This window comes from Oncorhynchus clarkii, chromosome 24 (genome assembly GCF_045791955.1).
Source record: "Oncorhynchus clarkii lewisi isolate Uvic-CL-2024 chromosome 24, UVic_Ocla_1.0, whole genome shotgun sequence".
NCBI lineage: Eukaryota > Metazoa > Chordata > Actinopteri > Salmoniformes > Salmonidae > Oncorhynchus > Oncorhynchus clarkii.
Window position 1 is genome coordinate 15,742,972 of NC_092170.1, and position 19,099 is coordinate 15,762,070.

The 19,099-nt window shown below is 45.0% G+C and overlaps 2 protein-coding genes across 3 annotated transcripts in view; one reads left to right on the forward strand and one right to left on the reverse strand.

The window, feature by feature from the left end:
• The window catches only part of LOC139383203 (calpain-5-like), a 29,315-nt gene extending 10,886 nt beyond the window's left edge, over positions 1 to 18,429 (forward strand). For both annotated transcript variants that reach the window (XM_071127668.1, XM_071127669.1), the window contains exons 3-13: positions 2,825 to 2,956; positions 13,431 to 13,639; positions 13,784 to 13,976; positions 14,056 to 14,249; positions 16,032 to 16,109; positions 16,232 to 16,427; positions 16,513 to 16,635; positions 16,725 to 16,921; positions 17,001 to 17,122; positions 17,306 to 17,442; positions 17,589 to 18,429. In XM_071127668.1, coding sequence (XP_070983769.1) covers positions 2,825 to 2,956; positions 13,431 to 13,639; positions 13,784 to 13,976; positions 14,056 to 14,249; positions 16,032 to 16,109; positions 16,232 to 16,427; positions 16,513 to 16,635; positions 16,725 to 16,921; positions 17,001 to 17,122; positions 17,306 to 17,442; positions 17,589 to 17,768 — 1,761 coding nt within the window. In that variant the 3' untranslated portion in view covers positions 17,769 to 18,429. The remainder of the gene's footprint in view (positions 1 to 2,824; positions 2,957 to 13,430; positions 13,640 to 13,783; positions 13,977 to 14,055; positions 14,250 to 16,031; positions 16,110 to 16,231; positions 16,428 to 16,512; positions 16,636 to 16,724; positions 16,922 to 17,000; positions 17,123 to 17,305; positions 17,443 to 17,588) is intronic.
• LOC139383093 (olfactory marker protein a) lies at positions 4,764 to 7,158 on the reverse strand. The gene is made up of 2 exons (XM_071127403.1): positions 7,011 to 7,158; positions 4,764 to 6,452 (listed from the first exon to the last, which is right to left on the reverse strand). The coding sequence occupies exons 1-2, from the start codon at positions 7,101 to 7,103 to the stop codon at positions 6,024 to 6,026; spliced, it is 522 nt and encodes a 173-aa protein (XP_070983504.1). The 5' UTR covers positions 7,104 to 7,158; the 3' UTR covers positions 4,764 to 6,023.
• Positions 18,430 to 19,099: the final 670 nt, after the last annotated feature.

Below are 19,099 nucleotides of genomic sequence, written 5' to 3' on the forward strand. Positions count from 1 at the left end.
AGGTGTAGATTAGACAGTCCGTCCTGGGGGAGAGTCATCATGACAGTCAGGTAAAACAAACAGCAACACTCTGGTGACTACCTACCTACCGTCTCTGACTGTCTGTCTGTTCTGATTCACAGCTGTGAGTGTGTGTGTCTAGGTATGTTCAGTTATGAATCTGTTAGTTACAGTACATGCCGCTCCCATGATATAAGTTGTTCTAGGTTTTTTATAATCTGCTATTATTCTACAGCTATGGTTACAGTATGATTGTCCAGGTAAGAGAGGTTGTAACAGCAGACTGGTTGGACCAGTAAATCAAGTACTGGTGTACTGGTTGGACCAGTAAATAAAGTACTGGTGTACTGGTTGGACCAGTAAATAAAGCACTGGTGTACTGGTTGGACCAGTAAATAAAGTACTGGTTGGACCAGTAAATAAAGTACTGGTTGGACCAGTAAATAAAGTACTGGTTGGACCAGTAAATAAAGTACTGGTTGGACCAGTAAATAAAGTACTGGTTGGACCAGTAAATAAAGTACTGGTTGGACCAGTAAATAAAGTACTGGTTGGACCAGTAAATAAAGCAGTGGTGTACTGGTTGGACCAGTAAAAAAAGCACTGGTGTACTGGTTGGACCAGTGAATAAAGCACTGGTGTACTGGTTGGAACAGTGAATAAAGCACTGGTGTACTGGTTGGACCAGTAAAAAAAGCACTGGTGTACTGGTTGGAACAGTGAATAAAGTACTGGTGTACTGGTTGGAACAGTGAATAAAGTACTGGTGTACTGGTTGGAACAGTAAATAAAGCACCGGTGTACTGGTTGGAACAGTAAATAAAGTACCGGTGTACTGGTTGGACCAGTAAATAAAGCACTGGTGTACTGGTTGGACCAGTAAATAAAGTACTGGTTGGACCAGTAAATAAAGTACTGGTGTACTGGTTGGACCAGTAAATAAAGCACTGGTGTATTGGTTGGTCCAGTAAATAAAGTACTGGTTGGACCAGTAAATAAAGTACTGGTGTACTGGTTGGACCAGTAAATAAAGCACTGGTTGGAACAGTAAATAAAGCACTGGTGTACTGGTTGGACCAGTAAATAAAGTACTGGTTGGACCAGTAAATAAAGCACTGGTGTACTGGTTGGACCAGTAAATAAAGCACTGGTGTACTGGTTGGAACAGTAAAAAAAGCACTGGTGTAGTGGTTGGAACAGTGAATAAAGCACTGGTGTACTGGTTGGAACAGTGAATAAAGTACTGGTGTACTGGTTGGAACAGTGAATAAAGTACTGGTGTACTGGTTGGAACAGTGAATAAAGTACTGGTGTACTGGTTGGAACAGTGAATAAAGTACTGGTGTACTGGTTTGAACAGTAAATAAAGCACTGGTGTACTGGTTGGACCAGTAAATAAAGTACTGGTTGGACCAGTAAATAAAGTACTGGTGTACTGGTTGGACCAGTAAATAAAGCACTGGTGTACTGGTTGGACCAGTAAATAAAGCACTGGTGTACTGGTTGGACCAGTAAAAAAAGCACTGGTGTACTGGTTGGAACAGTGAATAAAGCACTGGTGTACTGGTTGGAACAGTGAATAGAGTACTGGTGTACTGGTTGGAACAGTGAATAAAGTACTGGTGTACTGGTTGGAACCAGCCCAAGGCAAAATGTTACTTCTCACCCAGTGAAATTCCTTAGGAGGGCCTCCTGGTTCAGAGAAAGAGCAGCTAGTGGTGTGTGGTTACAGCAGCGAACCATAGAACAGGTTGAGAAAATATCCACCCTACAGTGTGTTAGACTTACTGATCTTCTTTGGGAGTGTACCAGAAGTTTTTGTCTTTCACAAGACCTCTGATCTCCCTGTTAACCTCTAGTTACAGTAGTGTCTGGCACAGTAGAGTCCCAAAGAGTAGCTTAGTGTGGTCAGACCTGCTTCTCCTCTTCCTCTGCCTCATCCTCTCCTGTTCCTGCTCTGGGGCCTATAGCACCACCACAGCCTAGTACTGTCCTACTGCACCCTGCCCAGAGAGCCTACTTTCTGCTGGGGCTGAGGGGTGGAGCAGGAAGGGCTGGAGAAGGGAGTTAATGATCTGTGGTTCTTCAGGTCCCAAATGGAACATATATTCCCTGCACAGTGCACTACTTTTGACTACTTTGACTACTACTTTTGAGTGCTTTGGGCCCTGGTCATAAGTAGTGCACAATAGGGAATGGGGTGCAAGTTGGGACGCATCCAGACAGTTGGGAAACCCTCCCTCTGCCATTAGTGGTCAGCTCAGAGAGCGCAGCACAGCCACAAAACAGTCTGAGTGCAATTAATTAAGGATTGATGGATCGAGGGAGGAGAGGAAGAGAGAGACCTAATGGGTTTCTTGGCTTCTTCTTATAAGCATCTCAGATCAATACCGGATCTCGTCTTCATCTTCCTCTCTGTCTCTCTCTCCCACCCTCCCCCTCTGTGTGTTAACCCCATGTTATCTTTCCCCCCTCTATAGGAGCTGTGTGTTCATTTCATTTACAATCTGATACAAGGGCACACAGTCCGACTGCTCTGAACTCAAGTAGGAGCTGTGTGATAACCCCAAGTTGTCTTCTTCTTTATAGGAGCTGTGTGATAACCCCAAGTTGTCTTCTTCTCTGTAGGGAGCTGTGTGATAACCCCATGTTGTCTTCTTCTCTATAGGAGCTGTGTGATAACCCCATGTTGTCTTCTTCTCTATAGGAGCTGTGTGATAACCCCATGTTGTCTTCTTCTCTATAGGAGCTGTGTGATAACCCCATGTTGTCTTCTTCTCTATAGGAGCTGTGTGATAACCCCATGTTGTCTTCTTCTCTATAGGAGCTGTGTGATAACCCCACGTTGTTTGTGAATGGTATCAGTGCTCATGACCTCCTCCAGGGCCAGCTGGGGAACTGTTGGTTCGTAGCTGCATGCTCCTCCCTGGCATCCAGAGAAACTCTGTGGCAAAAGGTAAGACTCCCTGGCTGTGTGCATGCTGTGTGCATGCTGTGCGTGTGTTTGCCTTGGGTGTGTGACGTGCAGTAGGAGGATGTTATTAGAGACCTGATCGAGAAGGATTTACAATTTTCCCCCACCACAAACACAAACCGGAATGATTTGGAGTTTATTATTGTTTCCGACTCCTATTTGGAGGAGTGGCGTGTGTGAGTGTGTGTTTGTGTGTGAGTGTGTGTGTTGGTGTGGCCCTTCTGAGATGGCAGTGTGTATTTCTTTCCACTGAGTTCATAGGGAATCATTAGCATTAGTCCCACTGCTCTTAACTTTCTGTGTTCAACTTTCCACCACTTCAGACTGGCTCTGCCTAGCTCCTAACCCCTAGCTACTAGTGTGAGGACGTCACTGTGTTGCTAACGGGTTCACATCCTCTACTGTCCCTGTCCGTACAATGGCTCAAAATAGTAGTCCTTTGCTTTGCAAGCCACGACTGCCTTGCTTGACGATTACTGCACTGCCGAAAAGTTACCAAGTGGGCAGCACCATTGGTGATACTTCAAGCTGTGGAGGGATCTTACTGACGTGATCTAACTCCATACCCCTATCTCACTGAATTATCACATTACAGAGAGGGCTCTGATCTGTCCTCTGAAACAAGGTTTATTATGTTCCTTCATTTCCTGGACAACAGAGGGTCTGTCACTGAGGAAACAGCTGCTGTTGGTTTGGAGAGCTAATTTCACCCCAGAGACAGAGCTGGCAGGAGAGCTAAATAGACCGGGTCGATGAAGAGTTCTAAGCTTTTTCTGTTCATTTCCCGGATGATTCTACACATTGAATCGCCACTGTTAGTCGACACCCAGAACGTGATCAACCACACACTATCGATGTTCATTATGGTGTGTCTTCCTCTTAACACAGGCTCTCTGGAGAAAGCTCTGTTCCTTAAGCTGGGACTGTTGACCAACTGAGTGTCCGGTACAAGACTGTGTTAGTCCGCTGAGCTAAAGCCTCAGGCAAGGTCACTTGTCTTCAATAAATTACCTCTGTTACACCTGCACCATATTGACTGATATTATTAGCTCCCAGGGAATATCTTGTTGTTATGAGTAGTTGTGTGTGTGTGTGTGTGTGTGTAACCGATGTGAAATGGCTAGCTAGTTAGCGGTGGAGCGCGCTAATAGCATTTCAATCGGTGACGTCACTCGCTCTGAGACCTGAAGTAGTTGTTCCCCTTGCTCTGCAAGGGCCGGGGCTTTTGTGGCGCGATGGGTAATGATGCTTCGTGGGTGACTGTTGTCTGTGTGCAGAGGATCCCTGGTTCGAGCCCGGGTAGGGGCGAGGGGACGGATGAAAGCTAAACTGTTACGTGTGTGTGTGTGTGTGTGTGGACATAATTTCCTGTTCTTTAGTTCCGGTGTTTATGCTATATCACAAGTCTGCAACGATGTGTTCTAGAAGCAGTTCGTTAACACAGACACAGTAGAATGAATTGGACCAGACTGTACCTTTCTACTGTCCCCTCTACCCCAACCACACACACACATACACACCCTGTTATTAATCCTGTGGGAGGGTGATGTTATATCTGCTCAGGATCACTCTCATTAACACACTTTCTTTCTCTCTCGCTCTCTCTATCGAAAGTGTTACATTTCCCTTCTGGCATGTAGTCTACCACTTGTCCAGTGTGTTTGTGTGTGTGTGTGAGAGAGAGTGTATTGATTGCCCTATGAATGAAAAGCAACCAAAGCTACTGTAGCCTGGGGCTAAGCCATCTCTATCCTGTCCCCTGCCCTGACCATTAACACAAACACAGCAGGACAGAGTACCTACATCTCTTTATTGGACAGCAGTAGAGGACATGGCCAGTTTACAGTATATTGTTGTGATATTTCATGCAAAGTGAATATGGTAACTAGTATATCAGTGCAGGGTAATAGGAGAGTAATACAGTGTAGATTAGAGTAATAGTACCGCAGGTAGTTGGAGTTACACTGCAGCGTTGGTTCTCTAATATTTCCTATAAAGAAGGATCAGAAAGACCTATTCATTCATATCATTCAGGTTTTCAATATAAATGTACAGGTAACTGCCAAAATAAAGGAAACACTTGAGTAAATGAGGGATACAAAGTATATTGAAAGCAGCTGCTTCCACATAGGTATGGTTCCTGAGTTAATTAAGCAATTAATATCCCATCATACTTAAATATATAAATTCTGGAGCGGCTGAGACAGCGTTTTCCACCACCATCAACAAAACACCAAACTATGAAACTCCAATAGAGTTTCAGAAACATGTAGAATCTATGTCAAGGTGCATTGAAGCTGTTCTGGCTCGTGGTGAACCAAACACCCTATTAAGACACTTTATGTTGGTGATTCCTTTATTTTGGCAGGTACCCGTATCTATAGGATTCTAACCTAAAGTTAGTGATTCTGCAGCCTACTGTTACTACTGTGTAACTACTGTACCTCCAGAAGATGGTTTCTAGCAGATTGTTGACTGACATGCATAGATAGGTAGATGTTCAGGAAGGAAGTGCGCACACACTCAGATGAGAGATGGGACTCGTGGGTTTGTGTGGGCAGGGGGCGTAGAGAGACAGAGAGAGGTGTGTAGACTGGCCCAACCTAGAATGGCTGTAATAGAAGGCATCCCCTTAGAATGGAGAGAGGGAGACTAGAGGAGTAGAGGGAGACTAGAGGAGTAGAGGGAGACTAGAGGAGTAGAGGGAGACTAGAGGAGTAGAGGGAGACTAGAGGAGTAGAGGGAAGAGGAAGCAGTTAAAGGGATACTTCGGGATTTTGGCAATGAGGCCCTTTATCTACTTCCCCAGAGTCAGATGAACTCGTGGATACCATTTGTATGTCTATGTCCAGTATGAAGGAAGTTAGATGTAGTTTCACATAGTTTTGTGAGCCAATGCTAACTAGTGTTGGTATCATAATGGTATCATTAGCATTGGTACGCAAAACTACTTCTATCTACCTTCATACTGGACACAGAGAAGCACACACTTCTGTGTCCAGAGGGCCTCATTGCCAAAATCCAAAAGTATCCCTTTAAGGTTTATAGGTCAGGCCTGATTAAACTCCACGGAGATGCTGACCTTGTCAGCCTCTGCCCCCTCCTTAAAGGCAAACAGGAAGTACATGACCTTGCGGACCTTGGCCAGCTCCGCGATTCGCTCCCCAAACTCCTGGATGTCCGCCTCCAGACACTTGAGGGGTGTGTCCTCCGGGTCGCCAACGTTCCGCCAGAATGTTCCGACGGGTTCTAGAAGCTGCCGGGTCATCAGGTGTGTGAGGTCAGGGGTCCAGAGCTGGGAGATCCCCGTGACGGTCACTCTGCCATTGCCAATCAGAGACACCGACCAGTGGACGAACGTCAGCTCCTGATTGGCGAAGTCCAGACGGTAGACAGCCTCGTGGGGGAGGAGCAACCGCTCCCCCTCCTGTCGCTTCTGACCGCTCCGCTGCAGGGACTGGACACGTAGCCGCATCACCTAGCAACAATAATAACTATATTATTAATATTAATACTAATAATAATAAAACTATAATAGAACTTGCCTTTTGGCTACTCCACCGCTCCACTGCAGAGACTGGACACCCAGACAAATCACATTATAGAATAATAATACTTTTATAATAGTAAAACTATAAAATGCTGGACACCCAGACAAATCACATTATAGAACAATAATACTTTTATAATAGTAAAACTATAATATGCTGGACACTCAGACGCAGGTACCAGTCAGTACAAGTCAACTCCTGGAAACTGTCCATTAATTTGTCGGTCCGAATTTATATAGGCTACTTTGTTCCAGATGAGCACATATTTAAGACAGGACCAAACTACTACACATGGCAGAAGCCGATTTTGAATTTTGTATATCTACTAGAAAATACTTTAGGCAAAGTGACTTACAGTAAATGCATTACTCAGTTTATCTGACCCATGCAAGAATCAACCTCACAACCAACTGAACCATCGATTGTGCTATTTCAACCACATATCAACCACCTCAACCTCATCTCAATCACGTTAACAGTTTTACCTCAGTGAGAGAGGTGTCCTCTGTAAAGCGTAGCTCCAGGGCTGAGCCAGACGAGGGAGCCGCAGACAGCTCTGTGTACATCTGAGAGCTCATCTTTCTGTGCTGGGGAGCGAGGCCTGCCTGTCTGTCTGGATGGATATCTGTGTCTGTCTGTGCCTGCAGATAGTTTCGCTGTGGTCCTCTCCCACTCCCTCTGTCTCTTATGCCATCTCTTTCCCCTCCCTTTCCCAGAGGGTAGTATGGTTGAGTTGGTTCTCTGGTTGGAACTATTGATTGTGTGGCATGTACAGTGAGGGAGGGATGGCGAACAGAAGTGAGGATGGGGTGTGTGGTGGCGCTAGGCAACAGGAAGTGATGACATCAGAAGAGGAACCAGGGATTTTCCTGAAGGCTTCTGGGAGCTGGTTGATCATAGCTGGATGGGCTGGTTATTAATACACACACTGGGATGGCTGGCTGTGTGGAAGTGTGTTTTTATGTGTGGGTATGCACCTATGTCTGTCTGTGGTGTGTATGTGTGTGTTGTTGGAGTTTGGTTGTTCTGATTCACTAGATGGTTGCTTGTTTTTTCTCCTGTTTTAATTAGCTGTGATTCGGGCTGTTACAGTGACCGCATTATTGCAAATTCCATGTGACCGTTTAGTCACGGTAATTAGGCTTCTGCAAGCGCTGATGCTGCTGCTGGTCATTAGTAGCCTACCAAACTTGCTAACTGCCTGGTACTCAGCACACTATTGTCCCTCTAAATCACTCTGACATCAATGCAAATGTGATCGAAAATCTAATCAAACACTTCATGAGAGCCCATGTTGCGCAGTATTTCTATAGGGTATGCAATTGCGGCCTCTATTAAAAAGAGGATGTCCCATATGCTTTCTATAGACTAGGCCTACTATATTTACAGTGCATTCGGAAAGTATTCAGACCCCTTGACTTCTTAGGACACAGCCTTATTCTAAACCGGATAAAGTTGTTTTTCCCCCTCATCAATCTACACACAATACCCCATAATGACAAAGATCAAGCTCTGTCAGGTTGGATGGGGAGTGTTGCTGCACAGCTATTTTCAGGTCTCTCCAGAGATGGCTCTGGCTGGATCACTCAAGGACATTCAGAGACTTGTCCCGAAGCCACCTGCGTTGTCTTGGCTGTGTGCTTAGGGTCATCGTCCTGTGGAAGGTGAACCTTCGCCCCAGTCTGAGGTCCTGAGCGCTCTGGAGCAGGTGTTCATCAAGAACACTTTGTACTTTGCTCCGTTCGGTTTGGCCGGGCGGCCAGCTCCAGGAAGAGTCTTGGTGGTTCCAAACTTCTTTCACTTTACAAATGATGGAGGCCACTGTGTTCTTGTGGAACTACTATGCTGCAAACATTTTTGGTACCCTTTCCCAGATCTGTGCCTCGACACAATCCTGTCTCTGATCTCTGCAGGCCATTCCTTTGGCTTGTTTTTTGTTCTGACATGCACTGTCAACTGTGGGACCTTATATAGGTGTGCCTTTCCAAGTCATGTCAAATCAATTGAATTTACGACAGTCGAAACATCTCAAGGATGATCAATGGAAACAGGATGCACCTGAGCTCTATTTCGAGTCTCATAGCAAAGGGTCTGAATACTTCTGTAAATACGTTTTTTTTATTTTTAATAAATGTACCAACATTTCTAAAGACATGTTTTTTCTCTGTCATTATGGGGTATTGTGTGTAGATTACTGAAGATCTTTATTTATTGAATTACTTTTAGAATAAGGCTGTAACGTAACAAAATGTGGAAAACGTCAAGGGGTGTGAATACTTTCCGAAGACACTATTTCTCAACTTTCCTAATATTAAGCACATTGCTTCTCTTTACAACAGGAGGCTGGCATGAAAATGAACCACTGGAAAAGCGTCCTCCATTCGCTATTTAAGTGCATAGATGACATGTATTATTTTCAGAGACAGATGCATGATGAATGGTCCATTCTAAATCAAAACATTTTTCACACATACACTACCGGTCAAGGGTTTTATTGAATAAAGACATCAGAACTATGAAGTGACACATATGGAATCATGTAGTAGCCAAAAAAGTGTTAAACAAATCAAAATATATTTTATATTTGAGATTCTTCAAATAGCCACCCTTTGCCTTGATGACAGCGTTGCACACTCTTGGCATTCTCTGAACCAGCTTCATGATGTAGTCACCTGGAATGCTTTTCAATTAGCAGGTGTACTTTCTTAAAAGACAGAAATGGAAGACCCAGTTACCTCTGCTGCAGAGGATAAGTTCATTAGAGTTACCAGCCTCCAAAATTGCAGCCCAAATAAATGCTTCACAGAGTTCAAGTAACACACACCTCAACATCAACTGTTCAGAGGAGACTGCATGAATCAGGCCTTCATGGTCGAATTGCTGCATAGAAACCCCTACTAAAGGACACCAATATGAAGAAAAGACTTGCTTGGCCCAAGAAACACGCGCAATGGACATTAAACCGTTGGAAATTTGTCCTTTTGTCTGGAGTCCAAATTGGAGATTTTTGGTTCCAACCGCCGTGTCTTTGTGAGACGCGGTGTGGGTGAATGGATAATCTCCACATGTGTATTTCCCACCGTAAAGCATGGAGGAGGAGGTGTGATGGTGTGGGGGTGCTTTGCTGGTGACACTGTCTGTATCACACTTAACCAGCATGGCTACCACAGCATTCTGCAGCTATACGCCATCCCATCTGGTTTGCGCTTAGTGGGACTATCATTTACCAAGAAGGAGAGTGATGGAGTGTGGCATCGGATGACCTGGCCTCTACAATCCCTCGATCTCAACCAAATTGAGATGGTTTGGGATGAGTCGGACCACAGAGTGAAGGAAAAGCAGCCAACAAGTGCTCAGCATTTGTGGGAACTCCTTCAAGACTGAGAATGCAAAGCTGTTGTCACGCCCTGACCATAGAGAGCCCTTGGATCTCTATGGTGTAGTAGGTCAGGGTGTGACTAGGGGGTGTTCTAGTTCAATATTTCTATGTTGGTGTTTTGTATGGTTCCCAGTTAGAGGCAGCTGGTATTCGTTGCCTCTAATTGGGGATCATATTCAGGTAGCCATTTTCCCACCTGTGTTTATGGGATATTATTTGTGTTTGTGCTTGTAGCACCACTGAGGTTACGTTTTGTTGCTTGTTTATTGTTATATGATAAGTTTCACTGCAAGTAAAGATGTGGAACTCAACACACGCTGCGCCTTGGTCCCGTCCTTATTACGAACGTGACAGCTGTCATCAAGGCAAAGGGTGGCTATTTGAAGAATCTCAAATGTAAAATCTATTTTGGTTTAACAATTTTTGATTACGACATGATTCCATATGTTATTTGATAGTAGTCTTCACTATTATTATACAATGTAGAAAAGTCTAAATAAAGAAATATTAGCCTATCACTTGTGAGTTATATATTATTACTTGTGAATGATGCGCAGCTTGTGCAGTAAGACAAGAAATGCATGCCTTTTTTTCTGCGCCTTTTTTAAAATCAGTCGCACACCTCATGTAGCCTAGCCCATAGGCCTAATATGTTTTGAAAAGCTTTGTTTCACAACTAAATTGATCAAATAACTTCTTAAAATGAAGCACATTAATCTGCATTACAGCAGGTGTAGAGCCTAACTAGCATACATACATACATACATACATACATACATTACAAAAGTGAGTACACCCCTCACATTTTTGTAAATATTTGAGTATATCTTTTCATGTGACAACACTGAAGAAATGACACTTTGCTACAATGTAAAGAATAACAGTGTAAAACAGTGTAAATAACAGTGTAAATTTGTATAACAGTGTAAATTTGTATAACAGTGTAAATTTGCTGTCCCCTCAAAATAACTCAACACACAGCCATTAATGTCTAAACCGCTGGCAACAAAAGTGAGTACACCCCTAAGTGAAAATGTCCAAAATGGGCCCAGTGTCAATATTTTGTGTGGCCACCATCATTTTCCAGCACTGCCTTAACCCTCTTGGGCATGGAGTTCACCAGAGCTTCACAAGTAGCCACTGGAGTCCTCTTCCACTCCTCCATGACGACATCACAGAGCTGGTGGATGTTAGAGACCTTGCACTCCTCCACCTTCCGTTTGAGGATGCCCCACAGATGCCTGGCCAGTCCATTACCTTTACCCTCAGCTTCTTTAGCAAGGCAGTGGTCGTCTTGGAAGTGTGTTTGGGGTCGTTATCATGTTGGAATACTGCCCTGCGTCCCAGTCTCCGAAGGGAGGGGATCATACTCTGCTTCAGTATGTCACAGTACATGTTGGCATTCATGGTTCCCTCAATGAACTGTAGCTCCCCAGTGCCAGCAGCACTCATGCAGCCCCAGACCATGACACTCCCACCACCATGCTTGACTGTAGGCAAGACACACTTGTCTTTGTACTCCTCACCTGGTTGCCGCCACACACGCTTGACACCATCTGAACCAAATAAGTTTATCTTGGTCTCATCAGACCACAGGACATGGTTCCAGTAATCCATGTCCTTTGTCTGCTTGTCTTCAGCAAACTGTTTGCGGCTTTCTTGTGCATCATCTGTAGAAGAGGCTTCCTTCTGGGACGACAGCCATGCAGACCAATTTGATGCAGTGTACGGCGTATGGTCTGAGCACTGACAGGCTGACCCCCCCCCCCCTCCCACCCCTTCAACCTCTGCAGCAATGCTGGCAGCACTCATACGTCTATTTCCCAAAGACAACCTCTGGATATGACGCTGAGCACGTGCTCTCAACTTCTTTGGTCGACCATGGCGAGGCCTGTTCTGAGTGGAACCTGTCCAGTTAAACTGCTGTATGGTCTTGGCCGTGCTGCAGCTCAGTTTCAGGGTCTTGGCAGTGCTGCAGCTCAGATTCAGGGTCTTGGCAATCTTCTTATAGCACAGGCCATCTTTATGTAGAGCAACAATTCTTCAGATCCTCAGAGTTCTCTGCCATGAGGTGCCATGTTGAACTTCCAGTGATCAGTCAGTATGAGGGAGTGTGAGAGTGATGACACCAAATTTAACACACCTACTCCCCATTCACAACTGAGACCTTGTAACACTAACGAGTCACATGACACTGGGGAGGGAAAATGGCTAATTGGGCCCAATTTGGACATTTTCACTTAGGGGTGTACTCACTTTTGTTGCCGCCGAGATATTCGAGGCATTATGAAGTTCTTGTCAAATTGTGAATGAGAGACTGATGAAGTGTGTGCAGCCTACGCAAAAATACAAAGCAGAGCTCATGCCTTTCATGCAACTTTTCTCAAATCATCATTAGTGGCATCATGCATCCCTAGAAAGTATCAAACATCAAAACAAATAGCCCGACGTTTGTATCACAGCTAAAGTTACATACAGTTAATAACTCTAAATGAAGCATACAGGACTACCGGTTTCTTTGTTAACCGCTCAACACAGATTAGCCTCCTGTGCGCAAATCCTTTTGGAGAAAATATCCTTTCTATTTTATTCAGCTATGTTCAATTCTATTCTTCATACTACAAAATAACAAAGAATTCTAAGCAAATCTTGTCTGCTAAATGAACTAGTGTAGCCCACAGCCATATGGCATAGCCAGATCAGGACCTAACATAAGGACAACTCAGAGTATACTATTCTGTTCTTTTGAAATAGACTACATTTCCTTCATATCATGTTTCTTTAGATCTGTCTAAAATAAATAAGTGATTTATTGTGATGGTGTGGACTATATTTTTAAATGTATTTACTATACTTTTAAAAATGTAGATGTTCCAAGGTCTACATCGGTGGCTTGTAGGCTATGTGTGGAAGCCAGGAGATGCTAAATGTGTTTATGTTAATTAACGGTCAATTACTGTGAAACCGGCAGTTATTTGCTTGACAATCACCGGCTGAAGAAATGTTATGACCGCCACAGCCCTAGCTGTGATGTGTTCTTTTAAATAGATGTTTTTAAGGTATGTTCAGATGTGTATTGAGCAGATAGTGAGAGAGACTGGCAGTGGGGAAAGTTGGAGGGAGATTGTATAGTAGGCCGGATCCGAACCCATGCCGACACTGAAGACGTGTCTCGGAGGCTGCAGCATTACCGCTACACCAGCCAGGGCATACAGCTGTGACGAGTCCCGGAGGCTGCAGCATTACCGCTACACCAGCCAGGGCATACAGCTGTGACGTGTCCCGGAGGCTGCAGCATTACCGCTACACCAGCCAGGGCATACAGCTGTGACGTGTCCCGGAGGCTGCAGCATTACCGCTACACCAGCCAGGGCATACGGCTGTGACGTGTCCCGGAGGCTGCAACATTAGCGCTACACCAGCCAGGGCATACAGCTGTGACGTGTCCCGGAGGCTGCAGCATTACCGCTACACCAGCCAGGGCATACAGCTGTGACGTGTTCTGAGCATCTTATCTCCCTCCCAGGTGATCCCGGACCATAAGGACCAGGAATGGGATGAGGACAAGCCGGAATCTTATGCCGGAATTTTCCACTTCCGCTTCTGGCGCTTTGGAGAATGGATTGATGTTGTCATCGACGACCGGTTGCCCACTGCGAACGGCAACTTGGTGTATTGTCACTCCAGTGACAGCAACGAGTTCTGGAGCGCCCTGGTGGAGAAGGCTTATGCCAAGTTAGTACACACAAACACACACTGATTTGGTGAGGAAGGCTTACGCCAAGTTAATACTATAGTAGACTGTTGTGTTAATGTGTAGGATGTATTGCTTTTGCTGTGTGTGTGTGTGTGTGTGTGTGTGTGTGTGTGTGTGTGTAGGATGTATGGTTGTTACGAGGCATTGGACGGGGGCAACACAGCGGATGCGTTGGTGGATTTCACTGGTGGCGTCTCGGAGCCCTTGGACCTGCTGGAGGAAGGGTTGAGTACAGACGAGGAGAAACGCTCAGTGCTGTTCGACAGAGTCCTCAAGGTTCACAACAGAGGAGGCCTCATCAGCGCCTCCATACGGGTATAACACACACACACACACACACCCCTACCTACCTACCTACCTACCTATAGTCCTGACCCTTCACCACTCCCTCCAGGCGGCCAGTTCAGCGGAGATGGAGGCTCGTCTGGCCTGTGGTCTGGTGAAGGGTCATGCCTACGCTGTGACAGACGTTAGAAAGGTCCGGCTGGGCCACGGCCTCATGGCTTACTTCAAGTCCGACAAACTCACAATGATACGACTCCGAAACCCCTGGGGAGAGAGCGAGTGGAAAGGAGCCTGGAGCGACAGGTAGGTTTTAAAGTCATTGTTATTTACCTTTTAGTTATACAAGAAGACCTCTTTCACAAGGAAGACCTGGCCTGGTAGGAGGGGGGTGGAGGAGAGTGTGTGCAGGGGCATCAATTTGGTATGGCAGGGTATGGGAGTCGCCATACCCTAGCTAGTTCAACACCAACAATTTTTTAAATAGGCAACGAAAATCTTCCAAATCCCGATTTTAAAAGGCAAATGCAGTTTAGCGGCATTAGTCGTCTGGCTTTGGGACCATGCAGATGCCTGGGAGCGGAAGGGAACACTGTTTTTATGGCTGGCTGGCTTTATGAAGAGCAGAGATCTGTATATAATGACGAGATGCTCATGTCTAAGACTTAACAATGGGATTCGTTGTCCCAAAGGCAGGAAAGCAGGCGTCAAGCTGATGTCCAAAATAAGCCCATTGAAACACATTGGGCTTAAATTGGACAGATTTTTGCAAGAGTGAAACCTCTCGCTTCGCCTCTTCCTCTCTGTGGAAAGCACATCAACGCAGTTGCAGGGAACAGCGTGACTTATTTTCAACACTTTGTGGAGGTAAAGATGGCTGTAGTAGATGTCTTTTGCTAGGTAACTGGTTTTTGACTTGACATTAAACTTAACAAGAGATTTAATACCGGTTCTGAGCTAGTGCGTAGCGAGCAGCTTTTATATTTGACCTTTATTCAACTAGGCAAGTCAGTTAAGAACAAATTCTTATTTTCTTATTTTCAATGACGGCCTAGGAACACTGCCTGTTCAGGGGCAGAACGACAGATTTGTACCTTGGGGATTTGAACCTTCCGGTTACTAGTCCATCGCTCTAACCACTAGGCTACCCTGCCGCCCCAGCTAATGCTAGAGTAAATTTTGCTTGCTTTTTCTTGTCTCCAAATAGCATTTTCTAGATTTTAAATTGTGTAGAAATGCAGTAAATGAGCATCTATCTTCTAATTAACAGAGTAAATAACTCACGGACACTAGAGAAGTTTAACCAAGTTTAATTCTTCCCAAAGGGTCGATCCAGCTGGATTCAGACAAAATACATTTTCACACAAGCACTGATATTTAACCGTTCCTCAGAGTCTCCTCCAACCCATCTGTACAAACATCATTCTTTACTGCTAGGCAGGACACTAGTGATACGGGCCATAAACTTCTATTTCTCCCCTAAGGTGACCTGACCTGACCTCAACCCCCCCCCCATCACTAATCCATGGCTCTCTCCCCTTATCAATGCCTGCCACATGTAATCACTTCCCTGCACTCAACACATTCCAAGCTTTGTTGCACCCACTATATACCTTCCTCCTATAACCCTTCTGGTGTAGATCCTCTAAACCTCAGCACTCCCTCAGTGACATTAATAAGTATATTTCATTTTCTCAAAACCCAACAATATTTTTTTTAAATACTTGGAGGAACGCCCCTGCGTGGTTGGGCGGGCGGGGTGTGTGTGTGTATTCCTGTTCACGACTCACTCCCTCTGCTGGTGGAGAGAGGTAGCGTAGGCCAACAGGGAAACAGAGACCTGTAGCACAGATGGATGGTTCATTCCTGTTAGAATGTTTGTTTAATTTATATCCTGTATTGTAGGAAAATTCCATAGAGGATCTCAGCACCAAAAGGTCTGGGGAAAACTGCATGTTTGCTGTCCATGTCTCAGAACCTTGAATTCCTACTCTGTCAGTTCTGTTAGCATTCTTTCACTCTACACAGCACACCCTTCAGACAAACACTGAGCGATAGAGAACTTCTCTCTCTCTCTCTCTCTTTCAGCTCAGAGGAGTGGGGGAAGGTGAGTAAGAGTGAAAGAGAGAAGATCGGAATGACGGTGCAGGATGATGGAGAATTCTGGTGAGTTCTAACCCTTGACATATGACCCCTAGCCTTTCCTCCACACGGCTGAGAAAATGGATGGCCATAGGATGATGAAGCTTGATGACTTCCCTTTCTCCCCCCATTCCTCACCCCTCCAGGATGACATTTGATGACTTCTGTCAGTACTTCAGTGATTTGATCATGTGTCGTCTGATCAACACTTCCTACCTGTCTCTCCACAAGACCTGGGAGGAGGGCTCTCTAAAGGGCGCCTGGCGGAACCATGACGACCCGCTCAGCAACCGCGCCGGGGGCTGCACCAACAACAAACACACCTTCCTACAGAACCCACAGGTAGGGGTGAGGATGGAGGGGGGCATTTGTGTGTGTTTATCTATGTGTGTATTAATGTATAGGGTATGTGTGTCTCTCCTTGCAGTATGTGTTCAACGTGAAGAAGCCAGAGGATGAGGTGCTGGTATGTCTACAGCAGACAGACAGAAGGGCCAGACCTAAAGAGGGGAAGGGAGAAAACCTGGCTATAGGCTTCGAGATACACCGGGTGAGAGGTGTGTGTGCGTGTGTTCATCACCTCATTGTGTGTGTGTGTGTGTGTGTGTAAGTGTTATTAATGTGTGTATTAATGTGTAGGTGGAGTTAAACAGGCAGTACCGTATGCACACTCGGCAGCAGAAGGTGTGTGGGAGTGTGTACATCAACTCCAGGTGTGTGTTCCTACGCTGTGTCTTGATGGAGGGTCGTTACGTTGTCATACCCACGACCTTTGACCCCGCTCTGGAAGGAGACTTCCTGTTACGCATCTTCACTGACGTCCCCGCCGACTGCAGGTACACACACACACAAGCGTACACACTCACTCGTACACATTCTATCACTCACTCTCCTCACCCCCCCCCCCCCTCATAGAGAGTTAACCCTTGATGAGCCAGCCCAGACGTGTTGGTCAGGACTGTGTGGTTTCCCTTCCCTGGTCACTCAGATCCATGTCCACAGAGCAGATGGACTGGCTGGACAAGACTCTGATGGAGGTATACAAACCTTCTCTCACTTCTCTGTCCGTTTTCTTTCCTGGTCTGGTCTTTTTCTCCTATTCACTGTGTGTGTGTGTGTGTGTGTGTGTGTGTGTGTGTGTGTGTGTGTGTGTGTGTGTGTGTGTGTGTGTGTGTGTGTGTGTGTGTGTGTGTGTGTGTGTGTGTGTGTGTGTGTTGCAGCATCAGATCCATATGTCATCATTCGTTGTGAGGGGGAGAAGGTTTGTTCTCCGGTCTATAAAGACACCCGCAGCCCAACCTTTGACACCAAGGCTCTATTCTACAGGAAGAAAACTAACCAGCCTATACTGATAGAGGTAAGGAGACTGGGCTGGGTGTTGAGTTCTGTGTGTGTGTGTGCTCCTGTGGCTTAAAGAGGAGTTGGTGACCATTACAATTTGGGTTGTTTCTGTATGTAACCGTTCTCTCAATTAAATTCAATACAACTTTATTCATCCCCCAGGTGTATAACAACAACGTGTTGATGGATTCCTTCCTGGGTCAGGTCAGTTTGACCTCTGACCCCGGCGACCCCCAGCAGGTTACCGTCCACCTGAGGGACAAGGGTAATCACCAAGACAATGACCTCCCGGGTACGCTCACCGTCTCCATGGTGACCAGCAACATTCTCACTAACATCTGACTAACCGTCAACCAATCTATCAATCAGTGCCTTACTCCCTCCGTCCAATAGGAGAGAGAAGCCATAAAAATATATTAATTTGCCATAAAACATATCTGTTGAGGGACCAAAGTTAGCCTTCCAGACGATATAGTGTTGTTTTTACTGGGTGTAGTACTAACTCCAACCAGATAGGGGCAACAGAGGACAGATAATCTCCTAGTTCTTCTTTCTCATTTTATAACCACTTTAACTTGTGCCATTACTGATATATAAATGCATGTCCAGTATTTCAGCAGTATATGTTGTCCTGTTTACATTTATTCCCATGTTTTACATTTCAGTCAGCTTTGTACTAGTCTCTCTCAAGAAACTGAGTTGAATCTGGGTGCTGAGAGCGGCTACTGACATTTCTAGTCTTTCAATAAGACACTTATTTTTGTTAACTTCATAATTCAACTTTAAAAAAAATGAGATTTCTGTCTTGCTCTACTTTGTATCACATTGATTTTCCAGTGGGAGGCCAAATACTCAGTAGCGACACATCATTCAGGACATTTGAGCCTCACCTGTTTAGCATGTTATTTTGTCATTCATTCATACGTGTCACATATTAGTTTGCAAACAATGTAACAAAAAAATAAATACATCTAATAATGAGTTAATAAAGCTGTATAACAAACATGGTCTCTTTTTTGCTTTCTTGAGTAAGGCAGCCCCAAAATGTAGGTGTTTTAGTCGAGATCAGTTCTTTCTGTGGTGGTGGGGCAGCCAGCAGAAACACAAAGCGTTGGGGTTGGTAATATTCTCTAGTTGCGCTGTGATTGGCTCAGTGTTCTGTCACTCATGGGAACACTACATCACTGCAAAATCTACAGGGAGAGCTCAAAATCTCAAGTCCCTTGGGTGCTGCCATAGAGTTACAATAAAAGTTCCCATCCAAGAAGGCTAAAGGTCATTGGCCACATATAAAATGACATCAAATCACATATGTACAGTAGCGTTTATTGGACTGATCATGTCAACATCATATTTAAAAATTCTTAGTCAGCAAGCCTGCAGTCATCATCATGAATCAAGTCGACAATCTACTGGCATATGCTTTTCAGTCTTTGTCATATGAAGAGAAATTAGAGATAAAATGTCTCGGTGCTCATTGGCCTTTGGACATAAAAATTACTCAAATCAGAAATCGCAAATTCAACAATGAGTGGTTTGGAAGGAAGCAGTGGCGAACTGCAAGCATTATTTTGCTTCCCCTGCCTGCTTTTCAGTGGAGAGGGTGTGTGGTCTGGGATGGGATTAATACATGATTAATACATGAGAATTGTGCATCACATATAACGCTGTTA

Coding starts and splice junctions, on each gene's coding strand:
- LOC139383093 (XM_071127403.1), bottom strand. CDS start 7,103: ATGAGCTCTCAGATGTACACAGAGCTGTCTGCGGCTCCCTCGTCTGGC. Junction 6,453..7,010: donor AGGACACCTCTCTCACTGAG/GTAAAACTGTTA, acceptor TATTGTTGCTAG/GTGATGCGGCTACGTGTCCA.